Genomic DNA, 25,348 nt, shown 5'->3' with positions numbered 1-25,348 from the left:
GGGCGGAGTCAATGCGGCAACGTGCAAGTTGGATCGAGAGTTGGAGGAGACAGACAACATGGCGGAGACATCAAACACCCGGTCACGAACACGGTGAAACACAGGTAAATAGCGGTTCCTAGAAGGGGGTACATTGGCCTGCGGGGACAAATCTTTTCACCGTTTTTGCGGGCGGTGAAAACTTTTGTCCCCGTGTCTGCGGCGATTTGGCTATGGAGTCTCCATAACCCGCAGTCAAACCGCAGCCACGCCGCGGCTCACTGCGGGGATCGCTCCCCGTGTCATTCTCTACCCCGAAGCAGACATTCAGTGGTTCGCTCGCTATTTTCAGGGGTCCCACGACAACAAGAGGGCATCTGTGGAAAATCAGAGGCGGGAAACTACGAGGTGACACCAGGAAATTCTTTTTCACAGAAAGGGTGGTTGATCGCTGGAATAGTCTTCCACTGCAGGTGATCGAGGCCAGCAGCGTGCCTGATTTTAAGGCCAAATGGGATCTATTCACAGGGCAAAGGTAGGGGAGGGACAGTAGGGTGGGCAGACTGGATGGGCCGTGGCCCTTATCTGCCGTCTATTTCTATGTTCTATGTTGGACAGATGTGAGCATGTGATGGAATTTTTTATAAGGTTGTATTGACTGAAAGTAAGGGACAAGCTACTGGTAAATGTTTTTATGTGCTTACAGAAGTTGGTCCCCAAACACCTGGTCCAGAGCATCTTGCCACGTGAACCGGCTCGACTGCTTCGCTCCTTTGAGCAGGGTGATCAGTTTGTTCCCTTCGTGCGGGACTAAAGGCTTTCCTCTTCTAGGGAGTGTCTTCCACCGTATCGGCCTCAGGGAATGAAACAACCTTCCAGGATACATTCGCCCACAGCAAAATTTACAGAACTTTAGCAAAACGCTGAAAAGACACTTGTTCTCGTAGATGAAATATAGGGTCTGAGTTTGGCTGAGGGAGAAGGAGGAGTGACTGTTGAGTGCTGAGTGCTGGTCACGGAGGTTTTCGATGGTCCGGTCTGTTCCATTTGCCATAAAAATGCTTGTCAATGAGGTGTCCTGTATGCGACATGCAATTTTATATTTTGATGTATTTTAGAGTTTGGCCAGTTGTTTGGCATTAAATGATGTTCATTGTTGTTGCGACATGTATGTCATATGCAATTTGATTTTTATGTGTATGGGTGTAATTTCTTTTATAGAGTGTTTTTGATGTGATTTGTATGATAAATGTTATGTCTTATCATATATGTTAATATGTAACACGCCCTGGATAAGGGCGGGGGAAAAATAAACAAACAAACAAACTCGGCTAAGTTAACATAGTAACATAGTAAATGACGGCAGATAGAAACATAGAAACATAGAAAGATGACGGCAGAAAAGGGCTACAGCCCATCAAGTCTGCCCACTCTACTGACCCACCCCATTAAGTCTGGGTGCTAATGACTTAGTTCTTTAGCTCGACCCTCGTAGTGATCCTACGTGGATGTCCCATTTATTCTTAAAGTCGAGCACGCTGGTGGCCTTGATCACCTGCATCGGAAGTTTGTTCCAGTGATCCACCACCCTTTCTGTGAAGAAGTACTTCCTGCTGTCACCATTAAAGTTCCCTCCTCTGAGTTTGAGTTCGTGCCCTCTTGTGACCGATGGTCCTTTGAGAAGGAAGATGTCGTTTTCCACCTCGACACGTCCTGTGACATATTTAAATGTCTCAATCATGTCCCCCCTTTCCCTGCGCTCCTCTAGAGTATAGAGCTGCAATTTGCCCAGTCTTTCTTCGTATGAGAGACCCTTGAGTCCGGAGACCATTCTAGTGGCCATCCGCTGGACCGACTCGGCTCGAAGCACATCTTTACGGTAATGTGGCCTCCAGAATTGCACACAGTACTCCAGATGAGGTCTCACCATGGCTCTGTAAAGTGGCATTATGACTTCAGGCTTGCGGCTGACGAAGCTTCTCTTGATACATCCCATCATTTGCCTTGCCTTGGATGAGGCCTTCTCCACTTGTTTGGCCGCCTTCATGTCTGCACTGATGATTACTCCCAAATCCCGTTCTTCTGAAGTCCTAGCTAGTGTTTCTCCATTCAAGGTTTATGTTCTGCATGGATTTCTGCTGCCGAGATGCATGACTTTACACTTCTTAGCGTTGAAGCCCAGCTGCCATGTTGAGGACCAGTTTTCCAACATGATCAGATCCTGCGTCATACTACCCTTGAGACTGCTTTCACTTACTATATTACACAGTTTGGCGTCGTCGGCGAACAGTGCTACCTTACCCTGAAGCCCCCAGGTTAAATCCCTTATGAATATGTTGAAAAGAGATGGTCCCAGGACTGATCCTTGCGGCACTCCGCTAGTCACCTCCGATGTCTCAGAGAGGGTGCCGTTGACCACCACCCTCTGAAGTCTTCCACTCAGCCAATCATTGACCCATGCAGTTAGTTTCTCACCTAACCCCATCGATTTCATCTTGTTTAATAGTCTACGGTGCGGGACACTGTCAAAAGCTTTACTGAAATCCAAGTATACCACGTCCAGAGACTCTTCCGAGTCTAGCTTTCCTGTCACCCAGTCAAAGAAGCTGATAAGATTGGATTGGCATGACCTGCCCCTAGTGAATCCATGTTGACAGGGATCCCTCAGATTTTCCTCATCCCAAGTGGTCTATCCAGTGTGCCAAACCATACATGTTCCATAAATTAACTTAGTTTAAATGGTCCTTTTTCTTAGATACTTCTGGGCCAGAAACCCAGAGCCCTGCCCGGTAGTGTGTTCAGCTTCCATCTACCGGAGTCTCCATCAAAGCTCATTCCAGCCCAACTTAACCATCCCAGCCATCGAAACCCTCCCCAGTCCATCCTCAACTGAATGTCCATATATGGGACACAGGCCGGGCAAGTCTGTCCAGTACTGGTCTTAGTTCCTTCAATGTATACCCATTATTTTCTGATTCTAGATCCTCTGTGTTCATCCCACGCTTGTTTGAATTCTGTCACTATTTTCTTCTCCACCACCTCTCTCGGGAGCGCATTCCAGGCATCCACCACCCTCTCCGTAAAGAAGAATTTCCTAACATTGCTCTTGAATCTACCATCCCTCAACCTCAAATTATGTCCTCTGGTTTTACCATTTTCCTTTCTCTGGAACAGATTTTGTTCTACGTTAATACCTTTGAAGTATTTGAACATCTGAATCATATCTCCCCTGTCTCTCCTTTCCTCTAGGGTAGACATATTCAAGGCTTCCAGTTTCTCTTCATACATCTTCTGGCGCAAACCTCCTACCATTTTCATCGCCTTCCTCTGGACCACTTCAAGTCTCTTTACGTCCTTCGCCAGATACGGTCTCCAAAACTGAACACTAAACTCCAAGTAGGGCCTCACCAACGACTTGTACAGGGGCATCAACACCTTCATTCTTCCACTGGTCACGCCTCTCTCTATACAGCCTAGCATCCTTCTGGCTACAGACACCGCCTTGTCACACTGTTTCTTCGCCTTTAGATCTTCAGACACTACCACAGTTACAGATTTCTTTGGTGACATCTCTTGATTGTTCTACCTACGTTTTGGTTACTTCAACTCATCCGGTGCTGGAAAAATGCTTAGAACAGAGACCCATTAATGAAGAAGGCGGCATAGCTATTAATTGCCTGTCGTCAATGTATTTAATCATTTCTGTTATTCTAACCACACAAGAGCATTACAATACTGCTGTTTCTCATGATTGTGCCGGGTTCATAATGTCTTCTAAATCTATTAAGTTAGTTCTATGGAGCCTATTGCCAGCAGCTTATTTCTGGACCTTTTGTCTTCTCACTCACCCAGAAAGTGCTCGATGGCACTCAGGGCTTCCCGATCATCCACCACCAAAGAGATGAGCTGGCACTCCCTGGCACACCGCAGTGCCTGTTCTGCTACTGTCTTTGCTCCTAAGCACTTCGCAATGCTGGCAGAAAGAGAGGCAGGAAAAAAACCCCCATAAACCTCACGTAAACACACAGACATTACACAGTAACAGAAAGCTAAGGAAGGGAGGGGTCGGGGAAATTCTGTCGTTATTTCGATTAATGCAGAGAGCATCGGCACAGGAGGCCATGATATAAACACAACAGTGAGAACAGATGAGGGAGTGACTGACCTGGTTATGTCTGGCAGGGTGACCAACCTCCCGGCCTTGATGGCAGCGCTCAGGGAGTCAGCTCCTTTGGTTTCCATGGCAATGATGGGCACATCGGACCAGCCCACCTCTCTCATGCCAGCCACCACGCCAGCTAGAAGACCGCCGCCGCCTACTGCGACGACGATGACTCCTGGTTTGGTGCGAAGGGCGTCCTTCAGCTCTCTTGTAATACTGGAATGGCCTTCCCTGAGGAAAGAGTAGAGTAGAGATAGATACACTTGGGGCTTACCAGTTTGCCTTCTGCTCATAGATCCCAGCCTTGCCTCTTTATAGTTAGGGATCCTCTGTGCCTATCCTACTGGTGTGCATTTGGTTTTAGTGCACATGGAATTAATTTTGTAGCCCCTGGGGCCGGTTATGTGCACAGGAGGCAAGCCTAGGGATACCAGATTGTCTGTTTGGAAAATCCGGACCCATAGACTCGTCCCAGGCCCGCCTCAAGTCCACCCAGTTCCATCCATCCCCGCCCCAGCCCTGCCCCAATCCTACCCTAGCCCCACCCCCCTGCTGCCTTCTCTTGTCGGGCAGGAGGGCATCTGCGCATGCGTGTATGCCATGCGATGACATCACATGGCATGCACGGATGCCCTTGTGCCCGACAGCAATTTAATAGAAGCTTTTCAAAACCCAGACAAAATGCCAAGTTTTGAAAAGCCATCCAGGGAAATCCAGACGTCTGGTAACCCCAGGTAAGCCAATACACTATCAGGTAAAGGAAAGTAAACAGGACACCTAGAAATTCCCCTTTCACCAGTATATTTAGGGCTCTGGGACGCTGATCCTCAGAGGTAGCTTAGAGAAATTCTCTGCCAGCTCCCAAGAAGTCATTAATCGGAGAGAGACAGACTGTTTCTCTCTATTCACTTCTCCTTCTGACTCCAACTGCCTCTCTGTGCTTTTCTCTCTGCACTGTTTATCAAGCAGAAAAGAAAAACTCTGACTCTTTCAAAAGAGCCAATAGTAGCTCTCGGCCCCTGGCAGTGGGAGGAGTCCACACAGGGTGCACAATAGCTTTACTGTCGCCATGACATCAGAGGCCTGTTTGAGCCAATAGTAGCCCTCAGCCCCTGGCAGTGGGAGGAGTCCACACAGGGTACACAATAGCTTTACTGTTGCCATGACATCAGAGGCCTGTTTGAGCCAATAGTAGCCCTCAGCCCCTGGCAGTGGGAGGAGTCCACACAGGGTGCACAATAGCTTTACTGTTGCCATGACATCAGAGGCCTGTTTGAGCCGATGCACTCCAGCCCTGGCCCCGATCTCACCAGCTTTTCAAAACCCGGACAAAGTGCCGGTTTTTGAAAAGTCCTTTTAAAAGAGGACATGCTGGGGAAATCCAGGTGTGTGCTGACTCTAGGTATAAGCCACTGACTACTGGATTCTTTTTATAGAGCCCAATTTGACGCACTCCTGAGATGTTTGTATGTGCAGCTTAATTGACTAACTAGCTGTCAAGCATTAATAACTTGATTAACTGGCACCAATTAGGATTTGTGTGTACCTGTGGCGTAGCTACGAGTGGGCCTGGGTGAGCAAAGGTCCGCCCTCTTTTTTTTGTTCAAGCCTACCCATTTTTGCCACCGATGCTGGCCCTGAAGGCTTCCTTCTGCCATGTCCTGCCATTACTTCCTATTTCCTGTCTTTCACTTCCTATTTCCTGTCTTGCGGGACGTGGCAGAGGAAAGTCTTCGGGGCCGACACTGGGAATGCTGTAAGGCAGGGGTGTCCAACCTTTTGGCTTCCCTGAGCCGCATTGGCCGAAAAAAATGTTTCTGGGGCCGCACAAACATGCAAACGCTGCAGCAAGACAGAGGAGGGAGCTAGCAAGACGGTAAACACCCAGGGGCAGCAGAGGAAAACACTGCATCACCCTTGACCGGGGCCACACAAAATACTTCACCGGGCCATGGCCGCAGGTTGGACACCCATGCTGTAAAGTATACCTGGAAGAGACGTGGTTGAGAGATAGTTGCTGATGCTGTAAGAAGGAAAAAAATTGGTAGGGCCACGTCCCTTGGAGCTCACCCCATTACACTCCCTGCGGTCCTGGCTACTGTACATCTCATTTTTAGATTTCACAAGCAGAAGAAAACGATGTTGCTTTCCCAGAAGGTCCAGAGCACTGGAACTCTCGATGGAAGATGTTATTTCAGGTTGGGAGTCACTGGAAGATCTACCTAGTTATGGGCTGCACAGATGAGAAGGGACATATCATCTGAGGCTTCTTACCAGACGAGGGGATGGTCGAAGGGTGGGATGTAGTTCCAGCCCTCTGCCTTGGCTAATTCCAGTGCTTTTGCATTGGCATCATCCCAGACCTAGAATCCACACACAAGAAGGGGAATGAATGGTGCCGGTTTTGCAGCACATCCATGTTATTACGGGTGATACATGACTCAGGACTGCTCTAAACTAGGCTCGGTAAAAGTGAAACATCACCTGTCTGATCCTGAAACACCGTACATGAAACACAGATGAGGTCGATATCCGTGCTAAACACTCAAACAGCATTTTTAAAATACATAGGGCCTTATATACTGTATAAATACTGGGGAATTCTAAAAATGGCGCTAACACATTCCCACCCAGCTTTCAGAGCGGGAATGCGTTCTAATGGATGCAAGGCGCCGAAACGGGGCTAAAACAGCGGATTGGTCGGAAGTGACATCAGAGGGAGACCCGAGGTCAGCAAGGGCAGCAGGTTGGAGATGCCGTTCGAGCCATTGAAGAGTTAAAGAGGTACGGGAAGGAAGGGAAGGTGTCTGCATGGTGGGGGCAGGGGGTGCCACCACTATGGTTACCAGATTTTAGATCGGTAAAAATCAGGACCCCTAGCCCTGCCCCCAGGCCCGCCCAGTTCCACCCATCCCCGCCTGTTATGCCCAAGCTCCGCCTCCAGTCCCGACCCCCACTGTCAGTTCGTTGGGCAGAAAGGCATCCGCGCATGTGACACGGCATCATGCGCGCGTGATGTCACTGCGTTCTCCCTCCCGATGCGATTTCTTTTCAAAACACGTGCATGTTATTCTACGGACACATTAGCGGTTAGCACATGTGTTGATTTAGCGCGAGCTAAAACACTTAGGGATCCTTTTATGAAGCCGCGCTAGTGGTTTAACGCCTGTAGTAGCGCACGCTAAACCGCGGGACCCGCTAGCCGCTACCGCCTCCTCTTGAGCAGGCGGTAGTTTTTGGCCAGCGCGGGGGTTAACGCGCGATGAAAAGTCACGCGCGTCAACCGTGCTAGCGCGGCTTGATAAAAGGAGCCCTTAGCGTACCTTAGTAAAAGAGGACCTTAGTGTTCTCCCCCAAAAAATCTATGCACCTAGCCAACCACAAGGTGGCAGCATGCTATTAGTTCTGCAGAAAGGTTGGGGACTGAAGCATTCGTTTTCCACTGAATTACTGTTGTATCATGTTCACTGGCATAGTAAAAGGGGGGGCAAGGGGGACGGTCCACCCCAGGCGCCCCCTGTTCGTCCCTTCCCTACCCCACACCTTTTTAACTTCGACTCGAGCAGCCACCAACTTGCTGCCCGTGCTGGCTTCGGCGCTCTCTCTGATGTCACTTCTGGAACCCGCAGCTGGGACGTGAAATCAGAGAAAGTGCCGGAGCTGGCACAGGCAGCCAGTTTGGTGGCTGCTTGTGCCACATTTAAGGCACAGGGAAGGGGCACGCGAGCATGGTGGGGGGGCAGGGAAGAGGGCAGGAGAGGGGTGCGGCGCTGCTCACCCGCGCTATGCCACTGATCCTTTTATTCTGCCATGGTGAAAAATCTGGGTTTAAATTTGAGGGCGGGTCTAGGGGATCGGGATTTTACTATAGTACAATCTGGCAACCCTGATAGGCATGTCAGGGGCGGAGAGTGGGTGTTCCTGTGTTATCAAGTTAGCGTGCAGAAAACACAGGAGCCCTCACCACCTACAAAATTTTTGATAATGACTGCACAATAAAAGCAAGATTAGTGTGTGGTTATTAATGAAAATAATTGGGGGGGTTTTGGGGAGGGTTGTAAATCTGTATTGATTTTTAAACTTTGATAGTGCAATACACATTTTTAAAAATCTGAAAAATTGCACAAAAACACACTACAGTGTTCCCCCGGTTGTTCGCGGTCCCGGTCATTTGCGGTATTTTCAGACCGCAAACCACCGACAAGGAGAGGGCGGTGGGAGAGGCAGGAGAGAGCAGCCAGAGCGCCGCGAGTGCAGGAAATCACTCGTGGTTCGCTCCAACCGCCTCTTCCTGCACGAAGTTGGGCTTTATCCACGCAGCTCCTGATTAAATAAGGCCCGACTTCGTGCAGTAAGAGGCGGTCGGAGCGAACCGCGAGTGATTTCCTGCACTCGCAGCGCTCCGGCTGCTCTCCTGCTGCCCTCTTCAGGCTACCCCATGAAAAACCGTATTCGCGGTTTTTCAAGATTCGTGGGGGTTCCTGGAACAGAACCCCCGCAAATCTTGGGGGAGCACTGTATTAACTATACAATTAGTATGTTAAACAATCATTTTCTCCCCTTCTTATCTTAATTATTAAAACAATAATACATAGAATATGATTTCAATATTATAATGAAATAATTTAACTCCTCAAAATACGTTTCCCACCCTCCATCCATCCACCCTTCCTGGATGTACAATGAATCTAATGAAAAAGGAAAGAAAGAAACACAACCCTAATTATAACGCAATAAAATTAGTTAATGGACTCCATCCATATATCATTAAAGGACTTATTAGTCCCCCAATGTTCCGCCATCATCTTTTTATACTTATACGTAGTACACACAGTTACCCACCAAAAAGTAAAATTAATCCTATCATGGGTTTTCCAACTATGAGTAATCAGTTGAACCCCTATTCCTGTCAGATCAGAAAAAGGCGACTTTTATACTTATCTAATGTAGGTTTAACATGAAATATTAATGCAAATAATTGAATTGCGGAAGCCAGTGGTTCCTTTATTGTCAGTGGGTTGAGGGCGGGTTTTGTGGGGTGCAGGGTGGCGGTTGATGGGCGGGTGACAGGGTTGGGGTAGGGGTGGGGCTCTTACCGGGTTGAGGAATAGCTTGGTCCAACCTATAAGAACACAAGCCTGGACTCCACATGCTTCCAAGGTTATGTTTGTTAGTTGTTTTGTACTTGCTGTATATTGGAAGATGTTATATCTGCTTTTTGTGTGTATTTTGTTTTTTGAATAAACAGTTATTAAAAAAAATAATAATTGAAAAAATAAAAAAAGATTTTACAGCTGCAGTAAAGAAGACCTTAGCACACAGGGAACACCTGCCTAAAGGTGCCCTAAGGCCAGCTTTTACCACACCTTAATAAAAAAAGACCCTGAAGACTTTAAGCCCTCCGTGGACAGGAAAATGCCAGCTACACATGAACGTAGCTCACCTTGAGCTGGGATTTCGGTGGGTGAACAAATGGGTTTTTTACAAAGCTGCAGTTTTTTCCCTTTACCATTAGAGGGAGCACGTTACACATTAAATATGGAAGGTTTGGGGCCCTCCTCTTGAAGGAGGTTTCTGGATGGGGAAAAAAGAGGACATGGGGCCTGCCCCATTCCCCCCCCCCCCCAGCCCCACCTCGCATGCTTGTGATGTCATCGCTTTACATCTGTGCACGCCTGGAGCCCTAAGCTCAAGACCTTCCAAAATCCAAGCAAATTGCTGGGTGTGAAAATCTGTCCCTACACCTGGACAGTCCTCAACAAAGAGGACAGGTCTGGGTTTTCCTGGACCTCTGGTAACCCTAGTTCTGGGAATCCGCTTCTCAGTCAATTACCTTTCCAAATACCTCCACGTTGGCCCCCGACTCGTTCAGCTTCTCCACTATACAATGAGGGCTGCTACTGGGAACCAAAATAGTGGATGGGACCCCAAGCCTTTTCGATGCATAGGCGGCAGCAAGGCCAGCGTTACCTCCTAGAGAGACAAATAAAAAAAAAAAATAACCTTAGGCCTAACAGGATAGTAAGACTTTACCTGGCACAGAGGATGGACAAAAAGCATTATTATTAACCAAGAAGAGCATTTCACTGATGCCCCCACAAACAGGGCAACTCAATAAACTAGGCATTAGACACATAGATGTGGTGAGATTTGTGAGTACATTGAATCCTTGTTTTTCCATTGCGGACCTTAGAAAATCTAAAAAAAACCTATTTTTAAAAAATGACCATATCCTAACACTAGATGGTGCTATACTCTGGGTATGAGGCTTTTTTTCCACCATTACCACAATGTGTTCTAATGGGGATTTGGTATCATTCTTTTTTGGATAGTGGTTTAGTGGTAGTTGGTATTTTTTAGATTTTCTAATATTTATACCACTATTGTGAAACTAAAATATTTGTTACTCTTTATGGAATGCCTTGTCAGGAACATTGAGATTTTGTGAAAATTTGTGGCAGTTCAGAAAATTACTGAAAATTCATATTTTTTGTATAAGCTTGAAGAATGGTCTGAAATTTGGCAGCTATAATTTATTGATGTGTTAGTTGTTGACTGAATGCACTATCAAAAAGTCCCCTGACGAAGCCATTAAATTGGCGAAACGGGTCCCGTCGGGCTCTTATCCTTAATTCAGATAAGTGCATTACATTTTGGTGTATATTACCGGTTAAAACAAGTGAAGTGTTAAACACACGATTAAAAAGTTTTTTTGCCAAACCGGTCAGGAGAGGGGTGTGAGACCAATGATAGAGAACCTGTCCTGCTGAGTTACCATTATAGAATTTATTATTCTCGATGGTGCAGGCTTCTGAGGTCTTTTCCTCTTGTTCAAAATCAATTCAATTGCGTACAGAACCTGTATCTTAGAGTTTTGAGCTATAATTTAATGCCAAGAAATGCAAAGTCATGCATTTGGGCTGCAAAAACCCAAAGAAATGGTACAGTTTATGGGGTGAAGAACTTATGTGCACGTCAGAAGAGCGGGACTTGGGTGTGATTATATGTGATGATCTGAAAGTGGCCAAACAGGTTGAAAAGATGACGGTGAAAGCTAGAAGGATAAAGGAGGTATTGATGCCCCTGTATAAGACTCTGCTGAAACCTCATTTAGAATACAGTACTCCTCCGAAATTTGCAGGGGTTCCGTTCCAGGAACCCCTGTGAATTTCAAAAAACTGCAAATGCAGTTTTTCGCCTGTCAAAAGGCAGGGGAGGCAGGAGAGGGCAGCTGGAGCGCTGGCAGGTGAAGAAAATCACTCGGTCTGCTCCGACCGCCTCTTCCTGTAGTAAAGTCGGGCTACACCAATCACGAGCTGCTTTGACATGCAACTCCTGATTGGTGTAGCCTGACTTTACTACAGGAAGAGGCGGTGGGAGCAGACCGCAAATGAGCGAGTCCGTGATGAAAACACCACGGCACCATTTAGATGTGCAGTCCAGAATCCATGCCCAATCCTCCCAAAGGGTTCCTCAGGGAATATATCAGCTGGAAAACTTCACTCCTCTTCCTTTCCCTTTGAGAGGCGAAACAAGGCACTTGTCGGAGGATTGGGCATGGATTCTGGACTGCCGTGCCGTGGTGTTTTCATCTACCAGCACAGCACGGCGTTTCAGACCATGGTCCCAAGCTAAGTAAAACTTTTTTTGCTTTTCCTGTGCACAGTGATGGGTGTATTACCCTTTTGATAATTACATTTCAGTGGTGGTGGAGTTTTTTTTGCCAGTGATAGTACTTAAGCAGCTTGGACTTTAAACAGTATTGAAAGTTGTTTACTGCTGCATTTAAATTTTTGAGGCTTTTTCTACACTGGTTTGTGAAATGGTTATCGGGGGAGTGTAACCCATCTCTGGTGAGTAATATTTCGGAATTAAATTGTCGGATTTTTTCTATTACTTTTAGTTTTTTTCTTGTGAGACAGAGATGTTTAAATACCTATGTGGCGTAAATGCGCATGAGTTGACTCTCTTTCAGGAGTAATCTAAGGAAATATTTTTTTACAGAAAGGGTGGTAGATGCGTGGAACAGTCTCCCGGAAGAGGTGATGAAGACAGTGTGTCTAAATACAAGAAAGCCTGGGATAGTCACGTGGGATCTCTTAGAGAGAGGAAGAGATAATGGTTACTGCGGATGGGCAGACTGGATGGGCCCTTTGGCCTTTATCTGCCATCGTGTTTCTATGACATCACAATGCAAGTGTTAAAGAGTCTTAGCCTATGGCCATAAAGCTCTATGACCTCACAATGCAGCTGTAAAGAGCCTTAGCCTATAGGAAAAGGAGATGCAAATGTTAAGAACCATAGCCAATAGGGAGAGGCAGAGACAGTGGATGCTGTGGATTGGCCATTTGGCCTTTATCTGCCATCATGTTTCTATGTTTTTTTTCTCTTCTATATGGAGAGATAAGTTGCTTAATAAACTGTGATGATATAATTAAACAAACAAATTAGCTCCCCAAACAAACACGGGGCCGAAATCTGGAAAGGATCAGATTTCGGCCCCGTGTTTGTTTGGGGAGCTAGTAACAGAGTCCTTCCCTGAGGAAGATCTTTCTCGAAACTCGAGTCGGGGGGACATGGACATATTACGGAGGAGTAACAGCAGTTATTTTTAGTACACTACAAGCACGAGATAATTTATTCACCGCTGAGGATCATTATTGGGATCAAACCATCCGATTGACAGATAAGTTTTTTCAATCTGTATCTATACAGTAGCATAAAGTTGGATGGTAAGGGGACAGTGAAAAACGATGATGGTCCCCCAATGAACCCCAGTTTGGTGACATCACCAGTCACGGGTTTAGGGTCTGAGATTTTCACAATATTTATTTATTTAATTATATTTTTTTAGTGATTGTAACTGTGACTATAGTAGGTATATGTTTTTTTTCTGACATGGGAAGATTTTACACTAATGATCTGTGCTCTCTTTTTATATTTATGTTTTATTTATGTTTTATTTGCTCGAGTTCTCATGCAAGGTCCTTGGTATCACTATCGATTCCTCTCTCTCCCTCAATGACCACCTCAACTCCTTGGCAAAATCATCCTTTTTCAGCCTTCGCATGCTGAGGAAAGCTAGATCCTACTTCAGCCAACAACACTTTGCCATCCTTGTCCAATCCATCATCCTCTCCAAACTAGATTACTGCAACGCCATCTACTTAAATCTATCAAAAAAAAGTATTCTAAGACTCCAGCTAATCCAGAATACTGCAGCCAAACTGATCTTCTCAAAACGCAAGTCTGACCATGCCTCCCCACTCCTTGCCAAACTTCATTGGCTCCCAATAATCTCCAGAATCCATTTCAAATGTTCCTGACTGGCTTTCAAGATCATTCACGGAATCCTGCCTCCTCTTATCCCACTGTCTTTCAACTCCTCCAGTCCCGACTCCTCCAGAACTGCCCAAAGGCTTAAACTAGCCTTCCCCTCTCCACGCGGCATCCACTATTCAGGCAAACTGGGAAAATCCCTTCTCTTCAAAATCCCTTCTCTTCAAAATCACAGGTCTTTGGAACGACCTCACCACCCCGCTGCGGAACCTGAGCTCCCTTCAGTTATTCCACAAACAACTGAAAACCTGGCTTTTCAGCAAATTGTAGCTCTATCCTTCCCCCTTTCTCTCCCCCCTTCTACACATAAGTTCATGTAATCCTTTTTCTTCTTCTCTACCCACTATTTTAAGTTCTTGTAAACCGTGTCGAGCTCCATTCTCATGGAGATGATGCGGTATATAAACTTAAGGTTTAGATTAGATTAGATTAGATTTATTGTGTCAACAAGATCATTGTAGGCATGTGATGTATGTTAATTTGTGAGCCACTTCATTCACTCTTTCCCAAAATACTAGGACTAGGAGACATGTGATGAAGCTGCTAAGTAGTAGATTTAAAACAAACCAGAGAAAATATTTCTTCACACAACGTGTAATTAAACTCTGGAATTTGTTGCCAGAGAATGTGGTGAAATCAGTTAGCTTAGCGGGGTTTTAAAAAGGCTTGGATAAATTCCTAAAAGAGAAGCCCATAGGCCATTATTGAGATGGCTGGGGGAAATCCACTGCTTATTCCTAGGATAAGCAGCCTAAAATCTGTTTTACTACTTGGGACCTGGGTTGGAAACAGGATACCGGGCTTGATGGACCTTATGTTCTTATGTTCATCCTATACTATTGCATCATTTATGTATTTACCTGATGAGCAGACAAAATGCTTGCAGCCTCTCTCAGCAAACTGTGGGGAGAAAGAGAGGTTTTCTGTCTCATTTCTAGAATTAGAGAATTTAGTGAATATCCTTCATCACACAATAGCTGACACTAGTTGTACACAAATTCATCACAGTCTGTTATTGTGGAACCAGTTCACTAAAAAAAAATATATATATAATAACTTCAGCTAGCTGGAGCTGTTTCTGCGTCAGTGCTCTGTAGTCCAAAACCCCTGCAATTAGCAGTCCAAAGGGAAAAGTAAAGTATGATAGAGAACTCACTCCACCTCCTCAGAATGCTTCCCAATGCTACCACTATTACTGTTTATCATTTCTATAGCGCTGAAAGGCATACACAGCACTGCACACTTAACATTCAATAGACGGTCCCTGCTCAGAAGAGCTTACAATCTATTTTGGACAGACAGACAGGACATCTTGGGATTGGAGAATTTCTGGTGGACGGAATGATACAATGGGTAAAGGTATCTTTTGGTGAGTGGGAGTTAAGAGCTGAAAGCAACCTCAAAAAAGTGGGCTTTTAAGCTTGGATTTGAGACGGAGCACCCAGATTAATGAATACAGTACAGTTCCTCCAGGTGCTTACCAAAATCTCCCTCTGATAAAAGAATATGGCATTGAGATTCCCACCCTGCCGAGAAGCAAGGCTTTTTGGAAGGATTTCCCTCCCCCGTGACTGAAGCTGACCTCTCCGAAAGCTTCCAAACAACCTAAACCCCCACAGGAAGAAAGAAAGGTCCCTTCAGAGCAATTTTCCACCCTGAAAATAAAAGGAAATCTTTTGGGAGAGGCTCCAAAAGTCCCCCGGTCCTTTTCAAACTCTCCAAATGTGAGCGTGTGTGGCGCAGAGGTTAGAGCTAAAGCCTCAGCACCCTGAGGCTGTGGGTTCAAATCCCTTACTGCCCTGGGCAGGTCACTTAATTCCCTCCCCCCCCCCATTGCCCCAGGTACACTAGATAGATCTGGACATAGGTATGACGAGTGAGGTGATTAAATTTGCGGACGATATGAAATTATTCAGAGAAGTGAAGATGCAGGGGGAGTACGAAGATCTGCAACGTGACATAATCAGGCTCAAAGAATGGGCATCGACATGGCAAATGAGGTTCAACGTGGATAAGTGTAAAGTGATGCATGTCGGTAACAAAAATCTCCTGTACAAATACAGGATGTCCGGGGTAGTACTTGGAGAGACCTCCCAGGAAAGAGACTTGGGAATTCTGATCGACAAGTCAATGAAGCCGTCCACGCAATGTGCGGTGGCAGCAAAAAGGGCGAACAGGATGCTAGGAATGATCAAGAAGGGGATCACGAACAGATCCGAGAAGGTTATCATGCCGCTGTACCGGGCCATGGTGCGCCCTCACCTGAAGTACTGCGTCCAGCACTGGTCGCCATACATGAAGAAGGACACGGTACTACTCGAAAGGGTCCAGAGAAGAGCGACTAAGATGGTTAAGGAGTTGAAGGAGCTGCCGTACAACGAAAGATTAGAGAAACTGGGCCTCTTCTCCCTCAAACAGAGGAAATTGAGAGGGGACATGATCGAAACATTCAAGGTACTGAAGGGAATAGACTTAGTAGATAAAGACAGGTTGTTCACCCTCTCCAAGGTAGGGAGAATGAGAGGACACTCTCTAAAGTTGAAAGGGGATAGATTCCGTATGAACGTAAGGAAGTTCTTCTTCACCCAGAGAGTGGTGGAAAACTGGAACGCTCTTCTGGAGGCTGTTATAGGGGAAAACACCCTCCAGGGATTCAACTAGGGGGAAACACCCTCCAGGGATTCAAGACAAAGTTAGACAAGTTTCTGTTGAACAAGAACGTGCGCTGGTAGGGCTAGTCTCAGTTAGGGTGCTGGTCTTAGACCAGAGGGCCGCCGCATGAGCGGACTGCTGGACATGATGGACCACTGGTCTGACCCAGCAGCGGCAATTCTTATGGTCTTATGTATACATTCCACAGACTTAGCAAAATTATTGAATTACCCTCTTTCAATAGGGTTACCAGATTTTCCAAATGGAAAATCCAGACCCATTGTCCCGCCCCATTCTGGCTGGCCTGTTCTGCCCCCAGGCATGACCTCATCTCCCTCGGCCTGCATGAGCAACGAGCAACATCGGACGGCATTCATGCATGTGCGGGTGTGACATGATGATGTCACGCACATGCGCACGATGTCACCGCGTTGCATCCACACACGCGCAAATGCCGTCCCGACTTCGCTCGTTGCCAGAAGCTTTTCAAAACCCGGACAAAGAGCCGGGTTTTGAAAAGCCGTCCGGACCCCCGGACTTGTCCTCGAAAAGGATGACATATCCGGGGAAATCCAGACACTTGGTAACCCTACGAAAGCCTCCACTGACCTGTCCAATTTCTTTCCTCTTCCTATCTGGACTTTTACTATCTCCACTTCCATCCCCAACCCTCCCCCCCCCACCTCCATCCCCACTCTTAAGATACTCACATTTTGACAGAAGTGCCCAATACCACGTATCTTGAAGGAGCCTGTGGGCTGAATATTCTCCAGCTTAAGAAGAACTCTGGTGCCTGCAGCCTTGGACATAGCCTCACTCTCTACCAGAGGGGTGGCAATGTGGAATTTCTGCTCCATACTTTTTATCAGTACCCTGGAATCAACACACAGGAAAGAAAAGGCTCAAAAAAAGGAGATGCAATACTGTTCAAAAAGGACCAACACACAAGAGCTGGTAAAACCAGAGGACATAATTTGAGGTTGAGGGGTGGTAGATTCAGGGGCAATGTTAGGAAATTCTACTTTACGGAGAGGGTGGTGGATGCCTGGAATGCGCTCCCGAGAGAGGTGGTGGAGAGTAAAACTGTGACTGAGTTCAAAGAAGCGTGGGATGAACACAGAAGATTTAGAATCGGAAAATAATATTAAAGATTGAACTAGGCCAGTTACTGGGCAGACTTGCACGGTCTGTGTCTGTGTATGGCCGTTTGGTGGAGGATGGGCAGGGGAGGGCTTCAATGGCTGGGAGGGTGTAGATGGGCTGGAGTAAGTCTTAACAGAGATTTCGGCAGTTGGAACCCAAGCACAGTACCGTGTAAAGCTTTGGATTCTCGCCCAGAAATAGCTAAGAAGAAAAAAAAAAAATTTAAATTGAATCAGGTTGGGCAGACTGGATGGACCATTCGGGTCTTTATCTGCCGTCATCTACTATGTTACTATGTTACTATGTTACTATGAAATGTTTTTGATCTGTGTAAAGACCAACTGAGATGTGGACAAGCTAAATACAGCCCAACCTGAGATACCTTCAGACCTTGGGACAACTGATGCTCTAACTCAGGGGTGTCCAGTCAGGTTTTCAGGATTTCCCAAATGAATATGCATGAGATCTATTAGCATACAATGAAAACAGTGCATGCAAATAGATCTCATGCATATTCATTGGGAAAAAGCCGACTGGATTGCGGCCCTCAAGGAGGAACTTTGACACCTCTGCTCTAACTCCTACGATACTTTCAGTTTGAAGACCACCCAACGTTGAACTCTTATGATATGTCCAGAGTAAAAGGCCACCCAGTGTTGGAGTTTCTAGGCTGTGACGATCCCCTGAGAATGGAATTCAGGGAACAACCCAAAGGGACTATCAATAAATAACATCTTAATACACTGTAGTTTTCTGAGCTTGTTGGGGAGGAAGGGATATACAATGAGCTAACTAAATAAATAAATAAATCTAGCCTTGTTTTTGCTTAACAACTAAACAGCAGCTTAGTTATAAAAGTCTGGGTTTGTTTGATTCCTTCACTTTCAAGGGAAGCTTCAAGGTGAAGGCAACACACAGTTACAGGCCATGGTGGACCTGCTGATAGATTCCTTCAGTCACATGACCTCTAACAGAGAACAAGCCATAGATCAAATTTTAATTAAACATAAACATGAACAGCCTACTTATCCATGGGATTGGTGGCGTGGAATCTTGCTACTCTTTGAGGTTCCACAATGTTGCTACTCTTTGGAGATCCAGAATCTCATTACTCTTAGGTTTTCCAGAATTTTGCTACTCTTAGAGGTTCCGCAATGTTGCTACTCTTCGGAGATCCAGAATCTTGTTACTCTTAGGGATTCCAGAATTTTGCTACTCTTAGAGGTTCTGCAATGTTGCTACTCTTCGGAGATCCAGAATCTCGTTACTCTTTCAGGTTCCACAATGTTGCTACTCTTCGGAGATCTAGAATCTCGTTACTCTTAGGGATTCCAGAATTTTGCTACTCTTAGAGGTTCCGCAATATTGCTACTCTTCGGAGCTCCAGAATCTCGCTACTCATTGAGGTTTTGCCAGATACTTGTGACTAGTGCTGCCCAATTCAGAGAAATATATTTTTGATTCAATTCGGTTTATTGAATTGATTTTTCAATTCGCTTTTCCCACCCAATTGGACATTTCTTTCAAATGTTCTGGTGGGTTTTATTTTGTAGTTTTTCCACCCACCACCCTTTGCCCTCTCTAACACGCTGGCACTGTGGTGTAAACAAAATAAACAAAGAAGACTTTTCCTCTCTCTGTTAGGTCCAAACTCATTTTCGCTGTCTAACACCAGAATATACATTTCAAACCTGACATAATGTAAACCTGACAAAACAGAAAATAAAATTATTTTTTTTTACCTTCCACTGCTATATCCAACATTTGTTTCCTTCCCACTGTCTACCATCTCTCTCTCTCGCTCTCTCCCTGTCTTCCTCTCCATGCAACATCTTTCCCTTTCTCCTCCCCTCCATTATCATGTGCAACAATTCTTTCTCTCTCCCCATGCACCATCTCTCCCTGCCCACCACCCTTTGTCCAACATTTCTCCCTCTCTCTTCTCCATGCATGTTTTCCTCCCCTCCACCATATGCAGGATTTCTCCCTCTCACCCCTTTCTACCTCTGTTTCATCTCTCCCTTCCACTCCTTCACCTCAATTCTTCCTCTCTCCTCTCTCCCCCCTTGTGCAGCATCTTTCCTCCCTTTCCATCTCTCTAAGCAGCAGCTTCCCATCTCCGTGTGCAGCAGAACCCCACCGATCCTCCTCTGATGAGACCTGACATACCTCCGAGGCCTCCTAAAGCAGCAGCAATGACGGCGCTCTGAATGGGCTGATTCGCAACCTGCCCCGCTAGGTCTTTCCTCTGCCGTATTACTGGTGACATTATCAGTGTCACGGCAAAGGGAAGGCCCCAGCGGGGCAGGCCGTGTAGCAGCCCATTCATAGCGCCACCAGTGTGGCTGCTTTAGAAGGCCTCGGAGGTATGTCAGGTCTCACTGTGGAGATGGGGGGGGACGGTGTTAGTCTCTGAATTGGTGAGTCTGATTTTCTCGGACAACGAATCGATTTACCAAAGTGAATCGGTGAACCAAATCGGCAAATCGGGCAGCACTATATGTGACCTGGACACCTGTTTGGAAGAGAAGGGATTTTCAAAATGCTGTTTGTGTGTGGTTGTGTACACTTCTCCCTCCATATTCGCTATGATAGGGGATTAACAGAACTGCAAATACAGAAAAACCGCGAATAACTTTTACATATGTTATTCACTGTTTTCTATTAAAAACCATTGTGAATATGATGAAACCGCGAATAACATGGTGGGAGACCTGGCCTGTTCCTGAAGTAGAAGCAAAACGCGGTGAAGAAAGTGCTGGGAATCGGCAATTTTCTCTGTAAACGCTTGGAATTGGCGATTTCTCAATTCAAGTTGATGTAATTTGGTGGGAGGAGCCATCTGTACATAGTCTGAGCATGTGCGGGACCTCTATGCCATCGGAGTTGGTTTTGGGGAGGTTTTCCTTCTATTTCTTTACACTGAGCACAGCCACATTATATGTCTTATTGTATTAATAATTGGGAGGAGGATGGGAGAAAATGATTGTTTTGTGTATTACTTGTATAAGTTAATAGTGCGTTTTAGGCAGTATTTTATGTTCAATTAATTGTATTGCACTGTCAAAGTTTGAAAATCAATAAAACTTAGAAAAAAAAAAAGTGCTGGACCTCAGGGCCGGCATAGATTTTTTAAATAGGCGATTAAGGAACTTTTGGTAGCCTGTGGTTTTAACCCGCTTAAGCCCGTGGGTTAAAACCACAGGCTTGCAGTGTGGGGAAGGGTGGGAGAGTTGGGGCAGGCAGGCAGGGGGTTCGGGGCTGGAAGGCGGGCGTGTTCAGAGCAGGCAGGCAGGCAGGCACGTTCGGGGATGCAGGAGGCCTTCAGGGCAGCAGGAGATTGGGGGCTGACAGGGCAGAGAGCAGGGCTGCAGAAGGCAGAGCAGTCGCAAAGGGCTTCAGCGACTGGTCTTCAGAAGTCGCTTTTTTTGATCGGCCAGCCCAGTCGGTGTTGCAGGGTTTTGCTTGGTGAATCGCGTCCCTGCCTACTTTGCATGCGGTTGTCCTCATTTGCATGCGCGGATCAGAGGATGGTCGGAAGACAGGTAAGTGAATCGGGCCGGGGTCGCTAAGGGGTCGCAAACCGATCGGTACACAATCGGTTTGCTTAGTGAATTTGGGCCTTTGTTCTTCTACAGGATGCTACATAGTGGAAAAGAAAGCCATGAAGTGTGCCAGGCCAAGAATTTGGCAGGAACCCACTGACCACTCAAGCAACTGCGATTTATGCATGGTGGACCCTTCCAAGCGTCGAACTGGCAAGGCATGCATCTGCAATCACACATCCGGACATTCATTCATCCATCGCCCCAGTGCCACATTGCCCTGAGCTCCCCCAAACCCGCTCCCCCCAGAGAGAGAACAGCTGTCTTCAGAAAAAAGCAGCAAGTTAGAGAGTGAAAGAGACATGGTAGATCAGTGGTCTCAAACTCAAACCCTTTGCAGGGCCACATTTTGGATTTGTAGGTACTTGGAGGGCCTCAGAAATAAATAGTTAATGTCTTATTAATGAAATGACAATTTTGCATGAGGTAAAAGCTCTTAATAGTTTATAAATCTTTCCTTTTGGCTAAGTCTTAATAATAATATTGTTATTTATAGCTAAAGAGACATATGATCAAGAAACTGTTTTATTTTACTTTTGTGATTATGATAAAAATATCGAGGGCCTCAAAATAGAACCTGGCGGGCCGCAAGTGGCTCCCGGGCCACAGGTTTGAGACCACTGTGGTAGATCCAGTTTTTAATATCAGTGGGGCAGCTGATAAGAGAAATCCATACTATCCTAACCAAAAAGATCTCAAAGACTTGGTCAGAGATCTTGGTCTCACCAAGTCCAATCTCGAGTTTTTGACATCTAGGCTCAGGCAGTGGAACTTGTTGGATAACAAAAATCTCATGCACGAATACCGGATGTCCGGGGTGGTACTTGGAGAGACCTCCCAGGGATTCAAATAGGGGAAAACACCCTCCAGGGATTCAAGACAAAGTTAGACAAGTTCCTGCTGAACCAGAACGTATGCAGGTAGGGCTAGTCTCAGTTAGGGTGCTGGTCTTTGACCTGAAGGCCACTGCGTGAGCGGCCTGCTGGGCACGATGGACCACTGGTCTGACCCAGGAGCGGCAATTCTTATGTTCTTATGAAAGTGTGCAACTCACCGATCAGAGGCAGCGTCACCGAGCTTTTTCCACCTTCTTCACTCATCCTTTTGCCACAATGTGACCAGTCTCTCCACTCTCTTCCTCCAGAGTCCAGACCAGTTGCTGTGGTCTCAAGTTCTTCCCACAGCCTAATTCCCAAATCCCCCCCCCCCCCCCCCGTCTCCTCCGAAACCAGATGTTCACATTTTCTCTCTTTCGACCCCCTCCCCCCCACCTAGCGTTCTCATCCTCAGTCTCTCTCTCACCCAAACTCTGATGTCCAATCACATGATCCAACTCCTGTGTCCCTACGTTCTCTCCCATCAATCCAGTCCCTAAGTCTCAACTTTCTCTCCCCTCCGCCCACCCGGTCTTTGAGGGCTAGGTCTCCTCTCCACCTCCCCTACAGAGACTTTGAAGCTGTGCTTCCTGGGCCCACTTCCCTTCACAGTTGAGGGGGGAGATGTGGGCCAGGCCATGTAGGGGAGCAGAACTCACTCATTTATTTTGCTCTGGCAAGCTACAGATGGGAAGGGTTGGTTGCTAGTAGCAGGGGCAGTGGGCCAGAGATGCCAAATCACTGGCACCTCCCTCCTGCTGGCCAGGCAATAGCGAAGCCCCTCTTTGGCTCAACATAAACCATTTCAGGAAAGAGAATTTGGGGGGCATCAGGGCTCTCTACTCCCTGGTGATTACTCTCTGGCTCCACACCCTGTCCCTGAGCCTTCCCTCCCCCCCTTTTTAGGTGTCTCAGTTACAGATTTTTCCCTGTCCCCGTGAATTTTGTTACTCTCCCTGTCGCTGCCCCATTCCTGTAAGCTGTGCCTTAACTTCACAAGTGTTTGAGGCTTGTGCCGATGAGGACGGAGTTTGCAGGAACGTGGCAGGGGCAGGAAAAGAACCCACAGAAGATGTGGGAAGGGAAAACGAGTTCCCGCGGGAAGGGGGGAAAAATTGGTCCCCGTGTCATTCTCTAGTCCCAGTAGAACATTTGCAGTACCTGGGGGGTCTTCTCTGCTCAGGTTCTTTTTCCTTTCTCGCCTCAGAGGGTGAAAGCATCAAAATGTTTTTCCTCACGAACAAGTTGCAGACTTTCCAGAGCTGCAGAATTAGCTGTATCAGGTGCTGCGTAACCAAACAGGGCTGAATGGACAGATTAAGAATAAATAACCGAAAGGGCAATGGAAGTCATGAACTTAAATTTCCTCAGTAACTTTGAACAGCTATCAGCATTTAATAACCCAGGCTAACGGCACTGCTCCAGGGACGGGGGCGGGATCGATGGCACTGCTAGGCAAGGAGCAAAGGGCTGTGCCCCCTCACTTTCTTGGCCCGAGTCCCGAATCTCAGGCAGCAGAAAAGAGCTTTTCTCTTTACTGAGTCAGCTCTTCCTTTTCATGCAAGGAACTGGAAGGGAAAGAAGGCCGGAGAAGGGAGCAGGACAATTCCAGCCTCGTTCCCTCCCCTCCTGCCCCCCCTCCCCTAGCATCAGGCACTAAACTGGGGTGAAGAGAAGGGGAGGGGCTGGGGCATATGGTTCTGTGAACTAGAGATTTGGATGAAGTAGTGTGTGGAGGAGAAAAGGAAGTAAACACCCTGGAGCATAATGAAGATGCTGAAAGAGGGATGGATTTGAGGGGTGATAAACGTTTGGGTGCACTACAGGATGGAGCTAATATTGAGGGAAGTAATGAGGGAGCAAATACTTGGGAAGAGTATGTCACAAGTACCTGGCCAAAACCCAAAGAGTAGCAACATTTCATACAGAATCCCAAGAAATAGCAAGATTCCGGAACCCCAAAGAGTAACAAAAGAATCCGGAACCCCAAAGAGCAACAAGATTCTAGAATCCCAAAGAGTAGCAACATTCCATACAGAATCCCAAGGAATAGCAAGATTCCGGAATCCCAAAGAACAAGATTCTAGAACTCCAAAGAGTAGCAACATTCCATGCAACCAATCCAGGGCAAGGAGTGGCTTCCTCCGTGTCTTTCTGAATAACAGACTATGAACTTTTCCTCCAGTAACTTGTCTAAACCTTTCTTAAAACCAGCTACACTATCCCCTTTTACCACAATCTTTGGCAACGCGTTCCAAAGCTTAACTATTCCCTGAGTGAAAAAACATTTCCTCCAATTGATTTTAAAAGTATTTCCCTGTAACTTCATCGAGTGTCCCCTAGTCTTTGTAATTTTTGACGGAGTGAAGAATCGATCCACTTGTACCCGTTCTACTCCACTCAGGATTTTGTAGACTCCAATCCTATCTCCCCCTCAGCCGTCTCTTTTCTAAGCTGAAGAGCCCTAACCTTTTTAGTCTTTCCTCATACGAGAGGAGTTCTATCCCCTTTATCATCTTGGTCGTTCTTCTTTGAACCTTTTCTAGCACCACTATATCTTTCTTGAGATAAGGAGACCAGAATTGAACGCAATACTCCAAATAAGGTCACACCATGGAGTGATACAGAGGCATTTTAACATTCTTAGTCTTGTTAACCATCCCTTCTTCAATAATTCCTCGCATCCTGTTTGCTTTTTTGGCTGCTGCCGCACATTGGGCGGAAGGTTTCATCGTATTATCTACAATGATACCCAGATCTTTTTCTTGAGCACTGACCCCCAAGGTGGATCCTAGCATCTGGTAACTATGATTTGGGTTATTCTTCCCAATGTGGCATGAATAGATTTGCATAGTGTGGTGCCATCCTGGAGCCCATGATTTGCAGAGAAATACCCTTGTTAAAGGTGGACTTTGAATCCTGCATTTTATCCAATAGTATAACCACACCTGTGTTCCTTTTCCCAGAGTACTTAAGCTCTGGATGTCCCTAATCCCTAAGTTTTGTATTATGTAAGCCTGAAATATTAATTTAATGCACTTCAAACATTTTACTGGAGATGAGATCAACCTTAGCGAGTTGTTAATCATCAACCAATATTCATTTTAATATTGCACCGCCAATATACTGATCATCCATAGCAACACTGATTTTATTTCACCCACCTCTAGTCCCTCCCTCCCCCTCCCATTACTTTGTGTTCTCCACCGTTCAGTTCCAGGTGTTATTCACACAACATAGGGGCCTCCCCAGGCAGTGCAAAACCCATCCAGGGAAATCTTTTTCACCTGTTTTCACTCTCTCAACCCACCTTTACCTTTCAAAACACACCTGTTCACATTTGCAACTATCCAATGCAAATTTACTGGCTATGCCTTCTTGTAGGGTTGTCCAGCTGGATGAAAATCGTATGGTTATTTTTAAGGTAAGCAGCTCTAAAGTGTGGAATGGACTACCGCAACATCTACGGAGTGGTTTAAGCATGAATTAAAAACTATGTTGTTTCTTGAGGCATATGGGGCCTGACTCTAACTAGTCCACCGAAATCTGAGTCCTCCCAATTCGAGCAAGCTCCTTTGCCATGTCCAGGGAGG

General features: G+C 46.3%; 1 protein-coding gene across 2 annotated transcripts in view; it reads right to left on the bottom strand.

Annotated features, from left to right (window-relative positions):
- Positions 1-23,150, bottom strand: part of SDSL (serine dehydratase like) — a 28,121-nt gene extending 4,971 nt beyond the window's left edge. Inside the window, exons 1-7 of one of the 2 annotated variants that reach the window (XM_033956527.1) lie at positions 22,917-23,150; positions 16,843-17,005; positions 14,341-14,380; positions 9,975-10,114; positions 6,416-6,504; positions 4,145-4,372; positions 3,828-3,952 (exon numbers count right to left, since the gene is read on the bottom strand). In XM_033956527.1, coding sequence (XP_033812418.1) covers positions 3,828-3,952; positions 4,145-4,372; positions 6,416-6,504; positions 9,975-10,114; positions 14,341-14,380; positions 16,843-17,005; positions 22,917-22,975 — 844 coding nt within the window. In that variant the 5' untranslated portion in view covers positions 22,976-23,150. Of the gene's footprint in view, positions 1-3,827; positions 3,953-4,144; positions 4,373-6,415; positions 6,505-9,974; positions 10,115-14,340; positions 14,381-16,842; positions 17,006-21,934; positions 22,035-22,916 lie in introns of those variants that run through there. The other variant, XM_033956528.1, reaches the window with a different exon arrangement.
- Positions 23,151-25,348: the final 2,198 nt, after the last annotated feature.

This window comes from Geotrypetes seraphini, chromosome 8, assembly GCF_902459505.1.
Source record: "Geotrypetes seraphini chromosome 8, aGeoSer1.1, whole genome shotgun sequence".
Classification (NCBI taxonomy): Eukaryota; Metazoa; Chordata; class Amphibia; order Gymnophiona; family Dermophiidae; genus Geotrypetes; species Geotrypetes seraphini.
This window is presented reverse-complemented; position numbering and strand designations above follow the sequence as displayed.